The following is an 18852-nucleotide window of genomic DNA, read 5'->3' on the forward strand; positions in this document are numbered from 1 at the left end:
GCCTTGGGGTCAGTTGAATCGGCCATGGCAGCAACTGCCTCTGGAACTCTTTTGGCCCATGGACAATTAGGGGGGTCTGACAATTGGTCAGGAAATTACTGGGGTCCCTTTGCTGGCACCAAGTGCAAAAACTCTGTTGTATTGCCCAGTTTCAAGTCCTAGTCTGGTTTCTAGGGCAGAAAAGAGTTCTTGTGATCACTTACAGACCAAGTGCTGGCTAAGAGAGTAGTAAATACACTTCTGTATTTTCCACTTTGGGAGAACTGAAAACTTACAGACCCCCAGAGCTGGCTCTGAAAACAGCTGCAAAAAAACCTCTGGAACTTGAAAAGTGCTCCTCCACCATGGGAGCAGAGTCTAACCAAAATGAAGTTAAAAAATCAAGAAATTGGCTTGGAAAATGAGCAAACAATAATGACAAAAGATCTGGATCAAAGAAAACTATTATGATAACATAGAGGATCAATACACAACTTAGAAAAAGACAACAAAGTCAAAACTACTATATCCAAAGCCTCAAAGGAAAAATGAAAATTTGTCTCAAATCCAAAAAGAATTCCTGTACTATCCCCCCAAAAAAATTTTAAAACTTAAATAAGAGAAGTGGAAGAAAAATTGGGAAAAGAAATGACAGTGATGTAAGAAAATCATGAAAAAAGAGCCAACAGCTTGTAAAGGAGGCACAAAAAATACTAAAGACAACAACACCTTTAAAAACAGAATAGTCCAGATGGTAAACAAGGCACAAAAATTCAATAAAGAGAAGAATTCCTTAAAAAGCAGAATAGTCACATGGAAAAACATACATTAAAATTTACTGAAAAACTCCTTAAAAGGGAGAACTGGCCAAATGGAAAAGGAGGTACAAAAGCTTAATGAATGAAGAAAATAATTCCTTAAAAGTAGAATTGGGCAGATGGAAGCTAATTACTCCATGAAACATCAAAAAGCAACAAAATAAAATCAAAAGAATAGAAAAAATATAAGAAAATGTGGAATATCTTCTTGGAAAAACAACTGATCTGGAAAATAGATCAAGGAGAGAGAATTTAAGAATTACTGGTCTACCTAAAAGCCATGATTTAAAAAAAAAAAAAAAGCCTAGAGTTTATCTTTCCAGAAATTATCAAAGAAAACAACTATCCTATATGGAGGATCTCCTAAAACCAGAGAGTAAGAATCCATCTCCTCAAAGAGATCCCAAAATGCAAAGTCCAAGGAATATTATAGCTAAATTTCAGAGCTCCCTGGTCAAAGAGGAAATAACTCAATTACCATGACACTGTAATCAGGATTACAAAAGTTTACACATTAAAAGATCAGAGGATGTGGAATATGATATTCCAGAGGGTAAAAGAGCTAGGATTACAACCAAGAATCATCAACCCAACAAAACAAAACAAAAAAGGATGGATTTTCAATGAAATAGAGGACTTTTAGGCATTCCTGATAAAAAGACCAAAAATGAGTAGAAAATGTGACTTTCAAATACAAGCCTCAATAGAAGCATCAAAAAGTAAACAGAAAAAAAGAAATCTAAGGCATTCAATACGATTAAACTGTTTACATTCTTATACATAGTTAGAGACTTATTTATCATTATTAGGAATCTTAGAAATGTACACAGACAGAGGACCCAGGGGTGAATTGAATATGATGGGATGATTATCTAAAAATACATTAATCTAAATAACTTAATAATACAGATTTAGATATTTAGATTTAAATAACAAATTACCTAGAAATAAATAAAGTTAAGAGTTGAGAAAAAGAAATAAAAATAAAATCAGTGAGAGGTGAGAAAAAGAAAGACACTGGGAAAAGAGGAAAATGAGAGGTATAAGTTATCTGGCATAAAAGAGGTGGGAAAGAGCATTTACAGTGGAGGAGAAGATGGAGGTGGGGAGCACATGAACTTACTCATTGGAATTCACTCAAAGAGAGAATAACAGACACCTTCAGTTGGGGGGTAGAAAATTATCTTAATGAAATAAGAGGGGAGAAATTGACAGAGGGAGGTGGAATTGGGGAAGGCAACAGTTAGAAGCAAAGCACTTGAGGATGGATGGAGTAAAAGGAGAGAGAAACAAAGAATAAATGGGGAAATAGAATGGAAGGAAATGCATAGTCATTATAAATGTGAAAAAGTTTGATAGCAAGCTTCTCTGACATTTCTCAAATATAGAGAACTGAGTCAAACGTGTGTGTGTGTGTGTGTGTGTGTGTGTGTGTGTGTTTATATGCCATTCCCCAAAGGATAAAGAGTCAAAGAATAGAAGCAGGCATTTTTCAAACAAAGTAATCAAAGCTTTGTGTAGTCATATGGAAAAATGCTACAAATCACTATTGATTAGAGAAATACACACTAAAACAGTCCTGATGTGCCCCCCTCACCTATCAGATTGTCTAATGATAGAAAAGGAAAATGGCAAATGCTGGAGGGGATGTGGAAAAATTGAGCCACTAACGCATTGTTGTTGGAGTTGTGAGTTAATTCAAACATTCTAGAGAACAATTTAGAACTACACCCAATGAACAGGCTTTAAAATTGTGCGGGCTCTTTGACCCTGAAATACCACTACCAGGTCTATATTCCAAAGAGGTTAAAAAAAAAAAAAAAAGGAAAAGGACTTATATGTACAAAAATATTTTAGCCATTCCCCAGCTGATGGACATTGGCTCATTTTCCAGGTCTTTGCCTCCACAAAAAGAGACTCTACAAACATTTCTGCACATGTGGGTCCTTTTCCCTCCTTCGTAATTTCCTTGGGACAGATCCAGTAATGGCACTGCTAGGTCAAAGGACATGAGGGAATATTATTTCCAGGAGTACCTGGAAAGAAAAATGAGTAATTCAGAAAAACCTGGAAAGGCATGAACTGATACAAAGTGAAATGATCAGAACCAGGAGAATGTTGTATATACAGGATGGTACAGTATGGTTGTTGCCCTTTGTTCTCAAAGAGGATCAAAATGGCATCACTGGGGCAGCTAGGTGGCGCAATGGTTAGAGTATCAGCCCTGAAATCAGGAGGACCTGAGTTCAAATCTGGCCTCAGACACTTAACACTCCTAGCTGTGTGACCCTGAGCAAGTCACTTAACCCCAGCCTCAGGGGAAAAAATGACATCACTATGTTAGGGTCAAGTTCCATGTGTCTGCCTGTGGCTGATCAGACCAATGGGAACCTTGGGTCAGGTACAAAGAGTCCCTGGAAAGGGGCGGGGGGGTATTTTCTAACTTTGCCCATCTCACATTTCCTCTGAGCTATTTCGCTTCTGCTTTGCTCGGAGCATAGATCTGACGAGGAGAGTGACGCCGGGGGGTCCCGGGCCCGTGAGTCCCACGTGTCATTATCAATCCCACGTTCTTAAGTGTCTTTGTGTCACTTTTCCTGGTCACTTTGTGAACACTTGCCCCATGTGAGTTTTAGAGCTCGTTGTCAGTGTGTGCATCCCTGGTAAGGAAGCTTATCCAAACTTCTCTATTTGCTGAAAGCGACGATTCCACACGTGAATGGCATGACGCTGCCTATGGAGCTCTCGGTGTTCAGTACTGGGCCAAGATGAGCACCCGCAGCCCAGTACTACAGACTGTGACATCTGGACTCCAGAGGCTGCACTGAGCGCAGACCCCTGCCCCACCAAGTCTCACCCCCCGCCCTTGCTCCACCTCCTTCTGGTTCGCCGCCTCCTCCAGGTGAAGAATTCCCATCAGGACAGGAGCTGACTTGGATGCCGTGTCTGTCCTCAATACTGAAGACATCAGGCTAGGAAGCACAGGAGTGAACACATAGCCTTGTTTCCCTCCATTGGTGACTGGGAAAGCTTGAAAGCACTGTCCGTGGTCCAGAATCCCAGCAAGCAGGACATAGTGAGGGGGATGTCCTGTACTCATCAGCTTCTCTGGGCAACCTAATTAGATAGAGAATTTTCCTTAAACCATGACTGACAGCATCAAAGGCCCTGGTCAGATATTGTTACTGCTGTATACGATAGGGGTAATGTCTGTTGCAAAGAAAAACTAATTTTTTAATAGTAATCAATTCATGAAGGATTTTTTAATTGCCATGGAAACATTTGTTAAAATATTTACCCTCTCTCATAATTTTAAGTTTTGATAGAACATTGATTTGCTACTGAATAAATGAATTTCAACAAGAAAATACATACTTTTATGGGTATATATGGGTATAAATATATATACACATGCATGTAAAAAACTTTGGAGTTTAACTTTAAATTTCCCTCCCTTTTGCAGAAAAGCTCTTCCTGAAAAGCATCTGCTACCTCGCGGCAGAAATGTTTGGACCGGACGTCATCAAACTGTGAGTATAAAAGGCTCCATGTCAGGGAAATGAACTTGCAGGGAGAGAGGAGATGAAAGCAGGGGATGAGGATTCCAATTTAGTCTGCTCAGAAAAGAAGAGAAAAGATGAAACCCGCGGCATTATTTGTCTTATTCAAGCAAATACGCACCTTGAGCTAGGAAATGTGGAGCTTTGTTTGGAATCCTGACTGGAGCCATGATGTTTTGTAAAAAGAATTTTCACCCCAAAACTGCCTCCAGCCATGGCAGACAGGGTTACTCTGGGTATTTCTGAGTCTTCCTTCACGTCTTTCCAGTTGCCATCCATTCTTCCTTCCCTGGTCCCATTGTACATTTTCTCCTAATGCCCTGCTTCATTTCCTGCTCCCTCCTGTTTTCCTTCTCTCTGGAAGGCTGGGGGTCTTCTGGGGGGGGACCCAGGCCGATCCCAAGGAGGCAGGCAGCCTCAGCTTTCTGACCGCAGGAGGAGCCAGAGCCCCCAGGTCCTGAGGGCTTGGGAACGTGGGCAGGACCGCTCAGGTCAGCAGGCATTTACCACGGCCAGTCCCTGATTTAAGCAGCTCTGTCTGGGAGACTCCTGCGTCACGGCCCAGTTTGCTCAGCCCATTTGAGTGTAAGTCCTGAGCCCCCCCCCCCCCAATTCTGTGAAGGATCTGAAACCTTCAGACATTTCGGACTGAGTCTGAAGCCAGCGGTGGCTGGATGGATTGAACCTTGGCGACTTGTTCTCACCTCATTAAGAAACAAGACAGCTTCTCACTCTAAGTGGGATGGGATGACTTGATTGATTTATTCAATCAACCTTAGGCTCAGATTCATGAATATTTTGATTTAGTTAATTAATATTTAAATTTAATTCCTAAAAAGAAGAAAGAAATTAAAACAAAAAGGTCTGAACAATACCTAAGAGAAGAGCCTAGGAGCAGCAAATTCTCCCAGCATCCTCTTGGTGTGAGTTCATAAAGTAATAAAACCTGGTCCCTATAGAATGACCCCTGAGTTAATTTGCCCCGGCCTTGTTTGGTGAATTGTCCAGCCCAGAAGGCTGAACACGAAGCTCAGCACTTGTACCCCCTGGCGGAGAACAAGATGGCAGGCCGTCAGCTGGCCCCAGAAGCCCAGAAGGACAAACCCAAAGGCCAAGGGCAGCAGAGTGGGTTCTGAGCCTTAGCTCTGTTCTCCGGGGCAGCCTGGGAAGTGTCCCTGACTTTCCTCCACTCCCTTTCCCTCCAGGCTGAGTTTGAAGATGAACGCCGACGTGGTCTGCCATGCCCTCCACTTCTGCAAACAGGAGCCCGGGCAGCCCCTCTGCCACCTTTACAGCCCTCCCCAGGTGAGTGCTTCTCGGCCAGCTCTCCCTCCCTGGTGCCAACTGTCGGGCTTCAATTATTCTGCAGAATGATGATTTGTTTCCTTCAATTAATGAGTATTTATTAAGCTCCAATTGTGTACAAGGTGCAGGGGCTACAAAGATAATAATATCGGGCAATCTTTGACAAAGAGTTTACATTCTGATGGCTGGTATAACATAGACATAATACGCAGGCGCTCTGGCTCCTGGTGACCAAACAAGCATTTATTAAGCACCTAGTATATACCCAGCTCTGTATAGGGTGCTAAAGAAACAGGCACAGAGAAGGAAACTGCTCCTACTTACAACAAACTGACGTTCTCATGGGGGAGACAAGGATTTATACAAATATATCTGGCAACAAACATAAAGCAAATGAGCCCCAAGTGAATACGAAGTACTATGAGGCATTTGGGAGGGAGGCTGCTAGCAGCCTGGGAGATGGGAAGAATCAGGAAAAATGCATGAAAAAGATGGTGTCTGAGCTGCGTCTTGAAGGGAAGAGAGAGTCTGGGAGTTGGAGGTATGGAAGGGTTGCATGGCCGGCATGGGGGGGGGCGCATACCTGCTCCCCCTGGACAAAGGCATGAAGGCAGGAGATGATGAGAACAGAGAGAACCGAATGCTCTCTGGAGTATTAGAGGGAACATAAATTGGAACAAACATGGTGGGGCTTTCAAAGCCAAACAAAGGAACATACAGGGGATTCTGGGGGCAATGGGGAGCAAGTGGAGTTGGTTGAGCAGAGGAGTAACCCAGTCAGTTCTACACTTTAAAAATGTCTTTATCATCAGAGGGTAGAATAAGCTGAAGTAGGGAGTCTGGAGGCAGGGGGGATGAGCAGCTTGGAGGCTGCCCCAGGGATCTAGACCAAGGGCGATCAGGACCTTAACATCTGGAGTCAGAACCTTAACATCCGAAGTCACAGCCTCTGCTGCTCTTGTCAACAGAGTCGTTTCTTGTATCCCCAGCACCTTGCCTGGGTCTGGCACACAGTAGGCGCTAAATAAATGCTGACTGAAGAATTGAAGGAGAGAAATCAAAATGATGCAAGAATCTCTGGGTAGCAGCGGATTGCTCGTTGTTGTCTCTCCTCTAGGAAGTTCCTCTTTCTCTCACTAGTTTAGAGACGACATGGATTTAGCCAATCAAATCATAGCTCAGCCCCCACCCCGTCCTCCCGTCATTTCTGACCCTGCATTTTCTCTCTAAAGTTCTTATTCAGCTACACAACCATTTCATCAGACTGCTAGAAGTGAAAAGGCGAGACAAAGTCCGTCAGTGCCCCAGAGCTCAGCTTGCCCAGTGCTCCAGGCATCGTGCCTGAGAGCAGCCCCCCTGCCCAGTGCTGGCAATTCAGCCCCTAAATACTCCCACAGCGAGGTGAAAATCATCCAGGGAGGACTCGCTCCTCGCTGTGAACTCTTTGGGCCAGACCTCCCCTCCCCACCCCAGACAGATAGGGCACTCGGGATCCTGGACCGATTCCTTCCAGCATCAGAGCGTAAGCTTCCCGAGGGCAGGGACCGTGGTTTGTGCCTTTCGTTGTGTCGTTAATGCTTAGGACAGTGCCTGGTATGTAGTAAGCCCCCAGTGAATGCTGTCTGACTCCTAGACAACATGCTTGACTGTGTAGAATTGCTGGCACTCTCCAGCCCCCCCAGACCTTCCTTTAAGTGGGTCTCAGTCCCTGCCACACTTTAGGGTTTTCCAGGGGGAGAAAAAAGGAGCGTTCCACGTGTGGGACAAAAACCACTTGGACATCAGACCAGTCCTGCCCAGGCAATGGGTTTAGAAGACATGCTCAGTGCCGTTGCCGGGGCGCCATTTGCTCTCCCTTCCCCTTTATTCAGCACTCACCCCTCGCAAGTCCCCCATCTCAACTTCCCCAGTCACTTCACAACCATCTGGCCGTGATCCATCCTCGTGTGCAGGGAGTCGGGCAGGAGGGAATAATTCCTATAAAAACCCACCTTCTTCCTAGACTTGTTCTGAGGGGAGAATCTGACCATGACACTGGAGCAAGTTAAAGCACTGCCTGGCCTTTTTTCCCTCATTTTACAGATGAGGAAACTGAGGAAACAGAATTAAGTGACTTGCCCCGGGACTGGGAGGTCAGTAATGGAAGCATCTCTAGTGGCATGGAGGGCGTTCCAGTCCTGCCCAGCACTGGCCCAATGCTGACCCAGCAGCGTGTCTCTTAGGGATGGTTGTGAAGTGACTGGGGAAGTTGAGATGGGGGACTTGCGAGGGGTGAGTGCTGAATAAAGGGGAAGGGAGAGCAACGTCCCCACCACTGTGCACATGCAAAATATGTAGAGGGTGGATGGAAGGAAATCTGAACTGAGAAGTGCTCACCTTAAGGAGGACCAGGACATCCGTCTGGCAGGAGGTAAGACTTTGAGGAAGGCAGGAGGGGGAAGGGAGGAGGGAGAGCACTCCAGGCTTGGAGGACAGTCTGGTCAAAGATGGAGCATCCCAGTCAAGGAACAGCCAGTAGAACTGAGTTGAGTCAAATGAAGCACCTACTATGTGCCAGGCACCATACTAAGCACTGGGGTTCAGAGAAAGGCACATAATAGGTCCTGCTCTCAAGGAGGTCACCGTGTGAAAAGGCCCCACCAATAATGACCATGTGTCCATTTTAAATATATGTACAATCATACTTATAAAGGAAAAGCTCACAATCTTTTTTTCTTTTCTTTTGTGAGGCCACTGGGGCTCACTGTAACCCCGGATCACACAGCCGTAAGTGTTCAGTGTCTCAGGCCAGATGTCAACTCAGGTCTCCTGCTGACTGCCCTCCCAATATTGGGAAGAGAAATCTGTGGAAAATTAATAAGGGAGAAGATTAAACCATCTCTGTATCCAAATATGATAAATCAAACAAAAGATATGGAGTAAAATAAGAAACTTTTATCTTCTTCTGACAAAGGGAATAAAAAATTTAGTGAAGCTAAATTTAACAATTGTGAAGTGGATATAAATAGACTGAAGTCCTCACAGAATTTGACAGAGTGCTCAAAAAACCTCGGAAATTATAGACACGTGGATAGAACTTAATGGAAAAATAGGGAATATACATACACATGTATGTGTACCAACACTGTGCGTGTGTGTGCATATTATGCACATATATATGTGTATAGATATGTAACATATATTATATATATATACATATATATATATATGTTATATACCCATCATAGGGATACTACTTAGCACGTAGTTTATAGTAGGACGCTTGTTGCTTCAACTGGACTTATTGACTGAACCCATGACTTTGCTGCTCTAAAGAACTCCCAGGTGTGGGAGCGCCCTCTCCTAAACCAGGGTAGCCTCTTCTCTGAAACAGATGGTCTTGAGAATTCCCTAGCAAGCCCCTCCTCACCCAGTCTGCGTCAGCAGTGAGCCCAGAACTAAGGCTTTCTTTATTTCAAAGCCAGCTGGCTCTCTGGCTGCCCCGCCATATTCCTTTTCTAATGCACATCCTAAACACACTGCATGCACATATAGATTTAGATATAAACAATATACATGAGATGATCACATGCACACAGTCTCATGGTCTAAGATGTGGAAAACTCCTCATTAAATGTCCAAAGGCACAAATAGGAAATCTTCCTTCTCACACCACAGAACAGTCCATCCAGAAGCTAACCAAGTTAAACTGAAAGCATCAGGAGACTAACCAAAAACATGGCATGGATAATCTCCAGGCTAACAAAGAAATTCTCAAAACCAGACCAAACCAGATTGCCTTAATGAGAATTCAAGTAGAAAGTACCAAAGTTCATCAGTTATTATTGTTAGTGAGTCTTGTGTCCAGCTCTCTGTGACCCACCTGGCAAAGATATTGGAAAAGTTTCCCATTTCCTTCTCCAGCTCATTTTACAGATGAGGCAAACAGAATTAAGACTTGCCCACGGTCATATATCTGGGAGGTCAGCTTTGAACTCAGAGAGATGTCTTCCTGGCTCAAGACCCAGCACCCGATCCATTGCACCACCTAAATTCACAGGACACAGTCCAAGTAGTACTTAGAGGCCGGTCTGCATTTACCAAAAAGAAAAGGAGAAACTCAAGTGACTGAGTCTACATTTAAAGAAATCAGAAGACAAAGAAAAGAATCTACCAAAAGAAAGAGAAAAAGAGAAAGCATCAATATTAGTACAAAAATTAATAAAATGGAAAATAAAAGAACAATTAAAGTGATAACCAAAACCAAGAGAGAGATTTTGAAAAGACCAAGATGGAGCTTCTATTTAGGAAACATTATAAGGAAAAGAATGAAAATGCAAATTACCAAAATTACAAATGAGAAAAGATCAAAACAAACCCAAAAGATTTTTTTAAGTATCAGAGATAAGATTATATTAATGCATTTGGAAATGTCTTAGAAAGAGAAGAATATCAACAAACCAGAAAATACCCAATTAGGCAAAATGGGTCTCCCGTCCAAACACAGGCAGAGAAAACCATGGACTAGACATCAAGGATAGATGGCAGAGGAAAGCTTGGGTCCAGGAGCTGTGCCCAGGGAAGAACCCGAAAGCTGGACTGGGTCCAGAGCAAAACCCAGAAGAAGAGGAGGAGCTTAGTCTAAGTCAGAATAGCACCTGATGAGCGCAGGGCTGGGGAAGGTGAGCCCAGGGAAGAGAGGGCCAGGAAGTGGCCCACGACCTCATCTCCAGGTGTCACATTAGCCTTGGTCTGCTCAGATTTGCTAAGTGGATGCTACACGGCAGCCAGACACTGCTCAGAAATATAATGGCCGCCCCATAAACCAGGAGTCTTTGAGACCAGAAGCAGGTGCACTGAGGCAGGAAGGAGTGTGGTATAATGGAGACAGAATTGGGTCTGGATTCAGGGAACGTGGATTTGAAACCATTTTACACCTTCCTCCCCCCCCCCCCCCAGGGCCATCAGGAAGTAGTTCCACCTTCCCGTGCCTCAACTTCCTTGTTTGTGAAATGAAAGGACTGGAGGAATTGTGCTCTGAGGTCCCTGCTGGCTCCAGAGCTGTAGAGTGTGTGTGTGTGTGTGTGTGTGTGTGTGTGTGTGTGTGTGTGTGTGTGTGTGTAGTTCTTTGCAAACCGTAAAGCATTGTAGAAGTGTCGGCCAGTAAACTAGTGTACCCATTGGTGATGGACTCTTGGTCTTGGCAACTTTCGGTTCAAAATTATATAGGAAAAACAAAACAAAACAAAACAAAACAAAAACAGAGAAGATTCATAAAGAATCACAAGTTGTAGATAAGAGCAGGAAGTGAATGGGGACAAGGAGTCTCCCAGCTCCAGTGGATGCCCTGGACCCCGTCAGAAGATCAGATGGTGGTCCTAGCCCTGGACAGCTCTGTACACACCCATCGGACAGTGCTCATATTTATTCAACTTTTCCTCCCAAGGAGTTTGGGGTTGAATATGACCACTCTCCCAATCTCCAAGCCTCTAGGAACAGAAATCAGTCAGTGGAGGGATGAGGAAGGAGATATCACAGCACCCGTGGAGGAAAATCTCAACTCTCCATTCTGGTGCAATCTTCTGCTCTCCTTGACAAGTTGTCAGGAAGTCTCAAGCTTGGTCTGGAACGGGAAGATCAGATGGTGGCTCCAGCCCTGATGGCCCGGAAATAGCCCAGCCCATGAGTGAAGCTTGTCAAACTGTCAGCCGACACAGCCCTGCGAGTCACTGCGGAGGCTGAATACTGGCTGTCCCCGAGCGAGAGGAGGAAAAAATAGGAAAAAGACAAATGATAGAAGGGAAGGAGAGGGCTTCTGAGGGACACAGTGAGATCCGAAGTAGGAGAAAAGTGACACAAGATGGCACTGAACAGACATTTGCTTCTGGGGGGTTTCAGAATCAAAGTGCCTCCCTGATCAGATCCAACACGACAATTGTAAAAGACAATTGTAGGTATTATTTTACTCATTTTCTCCCTCCCCCTCCCTCTTCCCTTTCTTCTCTCTCCTTTTTCCCTCCCTCCCTCCCTCCCTCCCTTCCTCCTTCCTTCTTTCTTTTCTTCCTTCCATACTCCATGCTAGTGGAGGCAGGGCTCATGAACTATATAGAACTAGAAAGAAATAACTGCTCCACCCCTCAGGCTCCCCTAAACTCAGAAGCCAAGCAGGAGTCTTGTTTGGGATGATCAGGATTTGGGACATTCACCCCAGATCATTCTTGTCAATGAAGCCAAACCTTACATGTGTGTTTTTGGCAAATTTTTTCATCCTTCTCTTCTTCTTCCCCTTTCCCTTCCTCTTCTCCTTACCTTTGTCTTCACCTTCTCTTTCTTCTTCTTCTTCTTCTTCTTCTTCTTCTTCTTCTTCTTCTTCTTCTTCTTCTTCTTCTTCTTCTTCTTCTTCTTCTTCTTCTTCTTCTTCTTCTTCTTCTTCTTCTTTCTCTCTCTCTTTCTCTCTCTCTCTCTCTCTCTCTCTCTCTCTCTCTCTCTCTCTCTCTCTCTCTCTCTCTCTCTCTCTCTGCCCACCCCTGGTTCTCCTCCTACTTCTCTGATCATTCATTCTCTGTCTCTTTTGCTCAATTTTCTCAAGATCACATCCTCTAAGCAAGGTATCCCTCAGAGTTCTGTCCTGAGCCCTCTTCTCTCCTCCCTCTAGATTATATCACCTGGTGATTTCATCAGTTTCCATGGATTTAATTATCATCTCCACACTGATTATTCTCAGATCTACTTTTCCTGTCATAATCTCTCTGCTGACCTTCATGTCACATCTTCATTGACTTTCAGATATCTTAAACTGGATGTACAGTAGACATTTTATACTCAACATGTCCAAAACTAAACTCTTTTTCACCAAACTCCTACCTTCTTCCCTCTATTACTGTAGAGGACACTCCCATTACTCAGAGCCCCAGACTCACACCTAGATGTCATACTGGACTCCTTACTCACTCTCACCTCCCAGATCTATAATATCAAGACTTGTGGATATCACCTCTGCAGCATCTCTTGTCAAATTCATGCTTACAGCATCTCTTGTCAATTTCACCTCTGCAGCATCTCTTGTAGATTTCACCTCTTCAGCATCTCTTATAGATTTCACTTCCTCAGCATCTCTTATTGATTTCACCTCCACCACATCCTTGTTGATTTCACATTCACAGCATCTCTTGTGGATTTCACCTCCACAGCATCCTTGTTAATTTCATCTCTGCAGCATCCTTGTTGGTTTCACCTTCACAGCATCTCTTGTCAGTTTGGCTTCCACAGCATTTTTGTTGATTTCACCTCTGCAGTATCTCTTATATATTTCATCATTGCAGCATCTCTTGTCATTTTGTTCCTGCAGCATCTCTGTCAAATTCATGCTACAGCATCTCTTGTCAATTTCACCTCTGCAGCATCTCTTGTAGATTTCACTTCTGCAGCATCTCTTGTTGATTTCAGCTCTGCAGCATCTCTTGTAGCTGATTTCACCTCCACAGCATCTCTTATATATTTCTCAGCATGTCTTATCGATTTTACCTCTGCAGCATCCTTGTTGATTTCATCTTGCAGCATCCTTGTCCGTTTTGCCTCTGCAGCATCCTTGTCAGTTTCACCTCTGCAGCATCCTTGTCAGTTTTGCCTCTGCAGCATCCTTGTTGATGTCACCTCCACAGCATCTCTAGGATTTCCCCTTTTCTCCTCTGACACTGCCCCCCACCCTGATGTAGGCCCTCAAATCCCTCACACTTAGACTATCACAATGGTCTGCAAATGGGTCTGCTGCCTCAAGCCTTTCCCCACTCCATTTCATTTTCCATTCAACCTTCAAAGTGATATTCCTAGAACACAGGTGCAATCATGGCACCCCCTACTCATTAAACTCCAGTTGTTCCTGATTCCCTGCAGGATCAACTACAGAATCCTCAGCTTGGCACTCAAAGCTCTTCATGACCCTCCCACCCTTCCAGTCTTCTTACACTTTACTCCCTAATAAAGAGTATGTGCTCTTTTTTATCCAGTGACAACGGCCTTCTGGCTGTTTCACAAACAAGATACTATATCACTCTTCTCTGAGAATTTTCTCTGTTCTTCCTGCCTGCAAGGCTCTCCCTTTTCATTTGTAGCTACTGGATTCTCTGGCTTCCTTCAAGTCTCATGCTCCATAGGAAGCCTCTTCCAGATTCTCTTAATTCCAGTGCCTTTTCTCTTTTAATTATTTCCTACTTATCCGGTAAATAACTTGTCTATACATATTTGTTGTGGATGCTTGCTGTTTCTCCCATTAGGCTATGAGATTCTTGAGGGTAAGGATTGCTCTTTGCCTTTTTTTATATCCCCAGCATTTACTATAGTGTCTGGCTATATATAATATATAAAATAAATAAATGTTTGTGGCCTGACTTCATTTTAATTTAACAAACATTTAATTAATCACCTACTGTGTGACAGACAGTGTGTTATGTTTTATGGGTAGAAAAAAGAAAAATAAAGCTCTCTCTTACCTCAAGATGTTACAACCTATTTTGATAGCCCTTTCAAAGAACAAGTGGAAGAGATCCTAACAAAATGAAAAGAAAGTAGAAGGTCTCAAAACATATTAGATTCCCATTGCCCTTTATAATAATAGAGGCAGAAATGTCCCAAAATAAAAGGGCGAGGGGGAGGGAAATCATTGAGAAAAACCATAAATCCTCAAAAGAGATTCGCCTCTAAGAAAGGGGAGAAAATATTATCAAGAAAAATGAGTTAGCAAAAAATAAACCAGAACATGGAAAACAAATATTATGGTACAGACAAATATTAAAAATCCAGGGAGATGACATCAGATAGGGGAAAAATTCATTAATATCAAGGGCAGTGTCTGGATTGAATAATAAACATCCTAAGGGAAATAAAAAGAGAATTTGGTATCAGTAAAGGCAAAAATTGACAGCTATAAAGAGATCTGCTGCAAGCCAAAAAGAAAAATAGTCATAGAAAGCAAATACACCGAGAGATATGTGGACAATGCAAACAGTCATAGGGAATCAAAGAGAAATAGAAAGCTTCTGCTAGACAACAAAAAGGCCAAAGTCACAGTTAAGGATCAGTGGGAAAAAAAGATCAAGGAACAATTTCTCTTGGATGGATAAATAAGATTTCATGAATTTAGAAGAAAGTCAAGAACAATGGAGGGAACAGAGCACCAAGAAAGAACTGGAGGATCACTGGTTGGATCCTCCAAGTAATGTGAAAGCAGAAAAAGCTCACAATATCTCAAGAAACAGTGCAGGAATTTCCCCAAGTGAGTGAGAACAAAGGATACAGTATAAAATGACAGAACCAAGGGACACCTGCAGAAATGACTGTCAGATTCAACTCATCCAGACACATCTTGGAAGAAAGAAAAAGTCTTCAATCTGCCATTATTATCTACAAAAAGTCAGCAAGCCCCAGTAGAATCTTTGATATGCAAATCAACCAAGACCATCAACAGAGGTTATTTGAGCAAACTTTAAAACTTCGTAGTCTAAGAGGGAATTTAATCTGTTACTGGAACACAGAAAAGCAGCTAAGTAGGATAGATGAGATCATGAAGAGCAGGCTCCAGATGCAGACTGCTCTCAATATTTCCAGCATGAAAAAATATCGAGGAAAGGATTCATTATTCAACAAAGCCTGAATAGCAAAAGCTTGATTTAAAAGAAAAATGGGAAGGGGCCAGACCAGCTCAGCATTCCTCACACTAAATTTCCAACAGATTAGTAATCAAAATGTAAAAAATACCAGAGGATAATGGAATGTTTGTTGCATCTTTCACAGCTGCGTTAAGGGGACAAATTCTTAACCAGCCCTGACTTCAAGCAAATTATGAGTCAAATAATACATGAAATCAATTAGACTGAAAATAAAAAGCTTCTGCACAACAACAATGGGGAAAAAAATCAATGCATTTGGAATAAGGAAGAAAAAAACAACAGGGGAAAACATGAATTAAATGTTTATCATAAAAGGCTAAATCTAGCACTAAAAAGAACTGGCCTAGATTCATAAGAACAAAGCCCACTCTCCAGCAGGCAAGAGATCCGAGAATAGCAAACCCAAATATCCAGAATCACGGGAAAAATGTGCAAAATTTCTATCAATCAAGGAAATTGAGTCACATTGAAACAAGCCATAGATTCTCCTTGACCTTCACCAAATTAACAAAGAGAAGAAAGGCAACAAAATTTATTGGCAGTGCAGATGCTGAATATTGCTTCAATTAGAAGAAAAAGAAAGAAGAAGAAGAAGAAGAAGAAGAAGAAGAAGAAGAAGAAGAAGAAGAAGAAGAAGAAGAAGAAGAAGAAGAAGAACAAGAACAAGAAGAACAAGAACAAGAAGAACAAGAAGAACAAGAACAAGAAGAACGAGAAGAAGAACGAGAAGAAGAACGAGAAGAAGAACAAGAAGAAGAACAAGAAGAACAAGAACAAGAACAAGAACAACAAGAACAAGAACAACAAGAACAAGAACAAGAAGAACAAGAAGGAATTACATCATGAGAATTTCATGTTAAGAATTAGGGGTTCCAGATTATTTTTACCTTTCAAATCCAATTCTTCCTTTGCAACAACAACAACAACAAAATTTGGTTCTGCACATATATATTGTACCAAGCATATACTATAAGATATTTAATATGTATGGGAATACCTGCCATCTAGGGGAGGGGGTGGAGGGAAGGAGGGGAAAAACTTGGAACAGAAGGGAGTACAAGGGATAATGTTGTAAAAAAAAAAAAAAAATTACCTATGCATATGTACTGTCAAAAAAAAGTTATAATTATAAAATTAATTAAAAAAAAAAAGAATTAGGGGTTCTCGATCATCTCACAGTGCAGCCACGTCACTGAATGAGATCAGAATGGCAATGCAAAAGCCAAAACAGCACATGTCTGCGGCTCCATATGGCACGAGGCTTTCTCTTCTCTGAAGGTGCCCTGCCCACAACTGGACCATGGGGAGAGGCGCCTCCTGCCAACGAACTCCAGTCACTGGCATCCTGCTTACACCCTGCATTGCTTGTCCATCATCTGGTTTCGCTCTGATACCGATAGAAAGTCCTCCTTCTGGGTCTGTCCAGCTGTCGTTTCAATCACAATAAACCTCGACATCCCAGCCAAGCAGAACGATTCCAAATCAGAGCAGGGAAATGCCTGGTACTTTACGAAAGCAATGTGAGTTGTCATAAACTCACACCAACCATGAGTCCCATCATAACTCCTGGACAGAAGCCCCAGCAGAGTCCCCCGACACGATCCCGAGCCCCGAGCCCTTCCCTACCCGCTCAGCGAACGGCTCCGTCAGTAGACACAGACTTTGAGCCACCGTAGCTCTCCACTGTGATTTGGTTCAAAGCTGGGTCATTCCGCCACCTCGCAGATGGCAGAGAGAGATGGCAGCCATCGTGGCTACTGCTCTTGGCTTGGAGGTGACTGATGATCAGACTCAGCTGCTCCGACTACAAAGGGGGGGTCGCTGGCTCGAGAATGAGAGGGAGCATCTGGAGTCAGTCCCTTCCCAGCCAAGGACACAGACTTCTCACACTGAGCAGTTACTTCAGTTGTCCCAGTTGTTTTCTCTGAGAGAAAGGCATATGTCTTCTCAATTAGAGTCTCACCCATGGACCCCCGCTCCCATGCTGCCTCCCATGTCCTCCATTAAGACTTTTTTGCAAGTCCGCCAGCCATCCAAAGACTGTGCTGAGGTAGCAGCTTCCGGTGCCTTAGTTGTGCCTCCTGAGCTAGGAAGCCTCCTTGTCCGGGATGTGCCCATCATCCATCTGCTGACCTCTCGGGCTGGAGAAGCCCCACACAAAGGAAGCCCACGGGCATCCATTTCCCCAGATTCTCTCGTTGTCCGCGCACGTGCTGGTGAAAAGAGAAGGCTCCAGGTCAGTAACTAACGCCAGCTGGGAGTCCCTGGCCAGTACTGCTTTCCTTCCATTCCCCTGAGCCTTCCCCGACCGTCCCTGGGGTTCACATCATCGCTGGGGAAAACAAGTGCCAGGATCTGACCTCCAGGAAGTCCCCTATCCATCTCTCACTCAGCTCCAAGTGAGTCCTCCACCAATGGCGTGTGAACATTCAGCCAGGTGACCCAGGGGAGCCCTCACGTGTGGGTTCAGGAAGCGCTGTCAGGGGGGTGGGACTCTCTGTGAGCACAGTCTGCCAGACCTTCTGTCCTTCCCCATCTCAAATCTGTCCAAGCTCACGCTCATTGCTTCCATGACACCATCCATCCCCCCTCCTCCGTGCCATAATGAAGAAATCATCCTGTGGCCAAAGCCACCACTTTGGTATCTGGTATCAGCTGACATGAACTCCTCGCTGTGCAAGGGGCTCTCAAGTCTTCTCAGCACAAGTCTGCAGCTTCTCTCACGGTGCACCCCTCACAGCCACACATCGCCACCCGAAACCGTGGCTCCGGCTGCACAGACCTCGGCTGGCAAGGGGCCGACTCTGCTCTTTAGTCTGCTGTCCACATTTGCCCAAGATTCCCTTCCAGAGAGCAACTTCTTATAATTTCATGCTTACAGCCACTGCCTGCCCTGATCTTTGAGTCCAAAAATATAAAGTCTGACTGCTTCCGGTCCTTCTCTCTCCAGTCGCCAAGATCTTATTTGTTAAGTGAATCTTCAGGCGGCTCCTCTCTCACCCTCATCCAGAGACTTCTCAATTCAGCTCTACTTTCTGCCTTCAGAGTGGGGGGATCTGCCTTTCTCCTAGCAACTTTAATTCACGCAGCCCAGCATTTCACGTGAAGAACTCTGCACCTAAGTTAGATAAATGAGGGGACAGACAGCCTTGTCATACTCCTTTCCATTCTTAAGTCAAGGGGCAGCTGGGTGGCTCAGTAGGTAAAGCACTGGCCCTGACGTCATTTGAAGCAGTTCAAATCTGGACTTAAACTTAACACTTCCTACCTGTGTGACTCTGGGTAAGTCACTTAGCCCCAATTGCCTCGAGAAGAAAAAAAGGAAGAAGAGGATTATGTGACTCTGGGCACGTCACTTCACCCTGTTTGCCTCAGTTTCCTCATCTGTCAAATAAGCTGGAGAAGGAAATGGCAAACCAGTGCAGTAGCTTTATCAAGTAAACCCCAAATGGGGAACCAGAGAATGGGACATGACCGAAATAACAGAACCACAACAAATCTCAGTGATTTTTATTATTATTTTCCCATGGTCCTTCCAACATTTGT

At 43.8% G+C, this 18852-nt stretch overlaps 1 protein-coding gene across 4 annotated transcripts in view; it reads left to right on the top strand.

Moving 5' to 3' along the window:
- The window catches only part of AOAH (acyloxyacyl hydrolase), a 91374-nt gene that overhangs the window by 24592 nt on the left and 47930 nt on the right, over positions 1–18852 (top strand). For all 4 annotated transcript variants that reach the window (XR_012485057.1, XM_074284525.1, XM_074284526.1 and 1 more), the window contains 2 exons: positions 4261–4327; positions 5563–5662. Coding sequence is in view for 3 of the 4 variants with exons in the window: in XM_074284525.1 (XP_074140626.1) it covers positions 4261–4327; positions 5563–5662 (167 nt within the window). In the remaining variant the exon portion in view is untranslated. The remainder of the gene's footprint in view (positions 1–4260; positions 4328–5562; positions 5663–18852) is intronic.

The sequence above is a fragment of the Sminthopsis crassicaudata genome, chromosome 1 (genome assembly GCF_048593235.1).
Source record: "Sminthopsis crassicaudata isolate SCR6 chromosome 1, ASM4859323v1, whole genome shotgun sequence".
Taxonomy (NCBI): domain Eukaryota; kingdom Metazoa; phylum Chordata; class Mammalia; order Dasyuromorphia; family Dasyuridae; genus Sminthopsis; species Sminthopsis crassicaudata.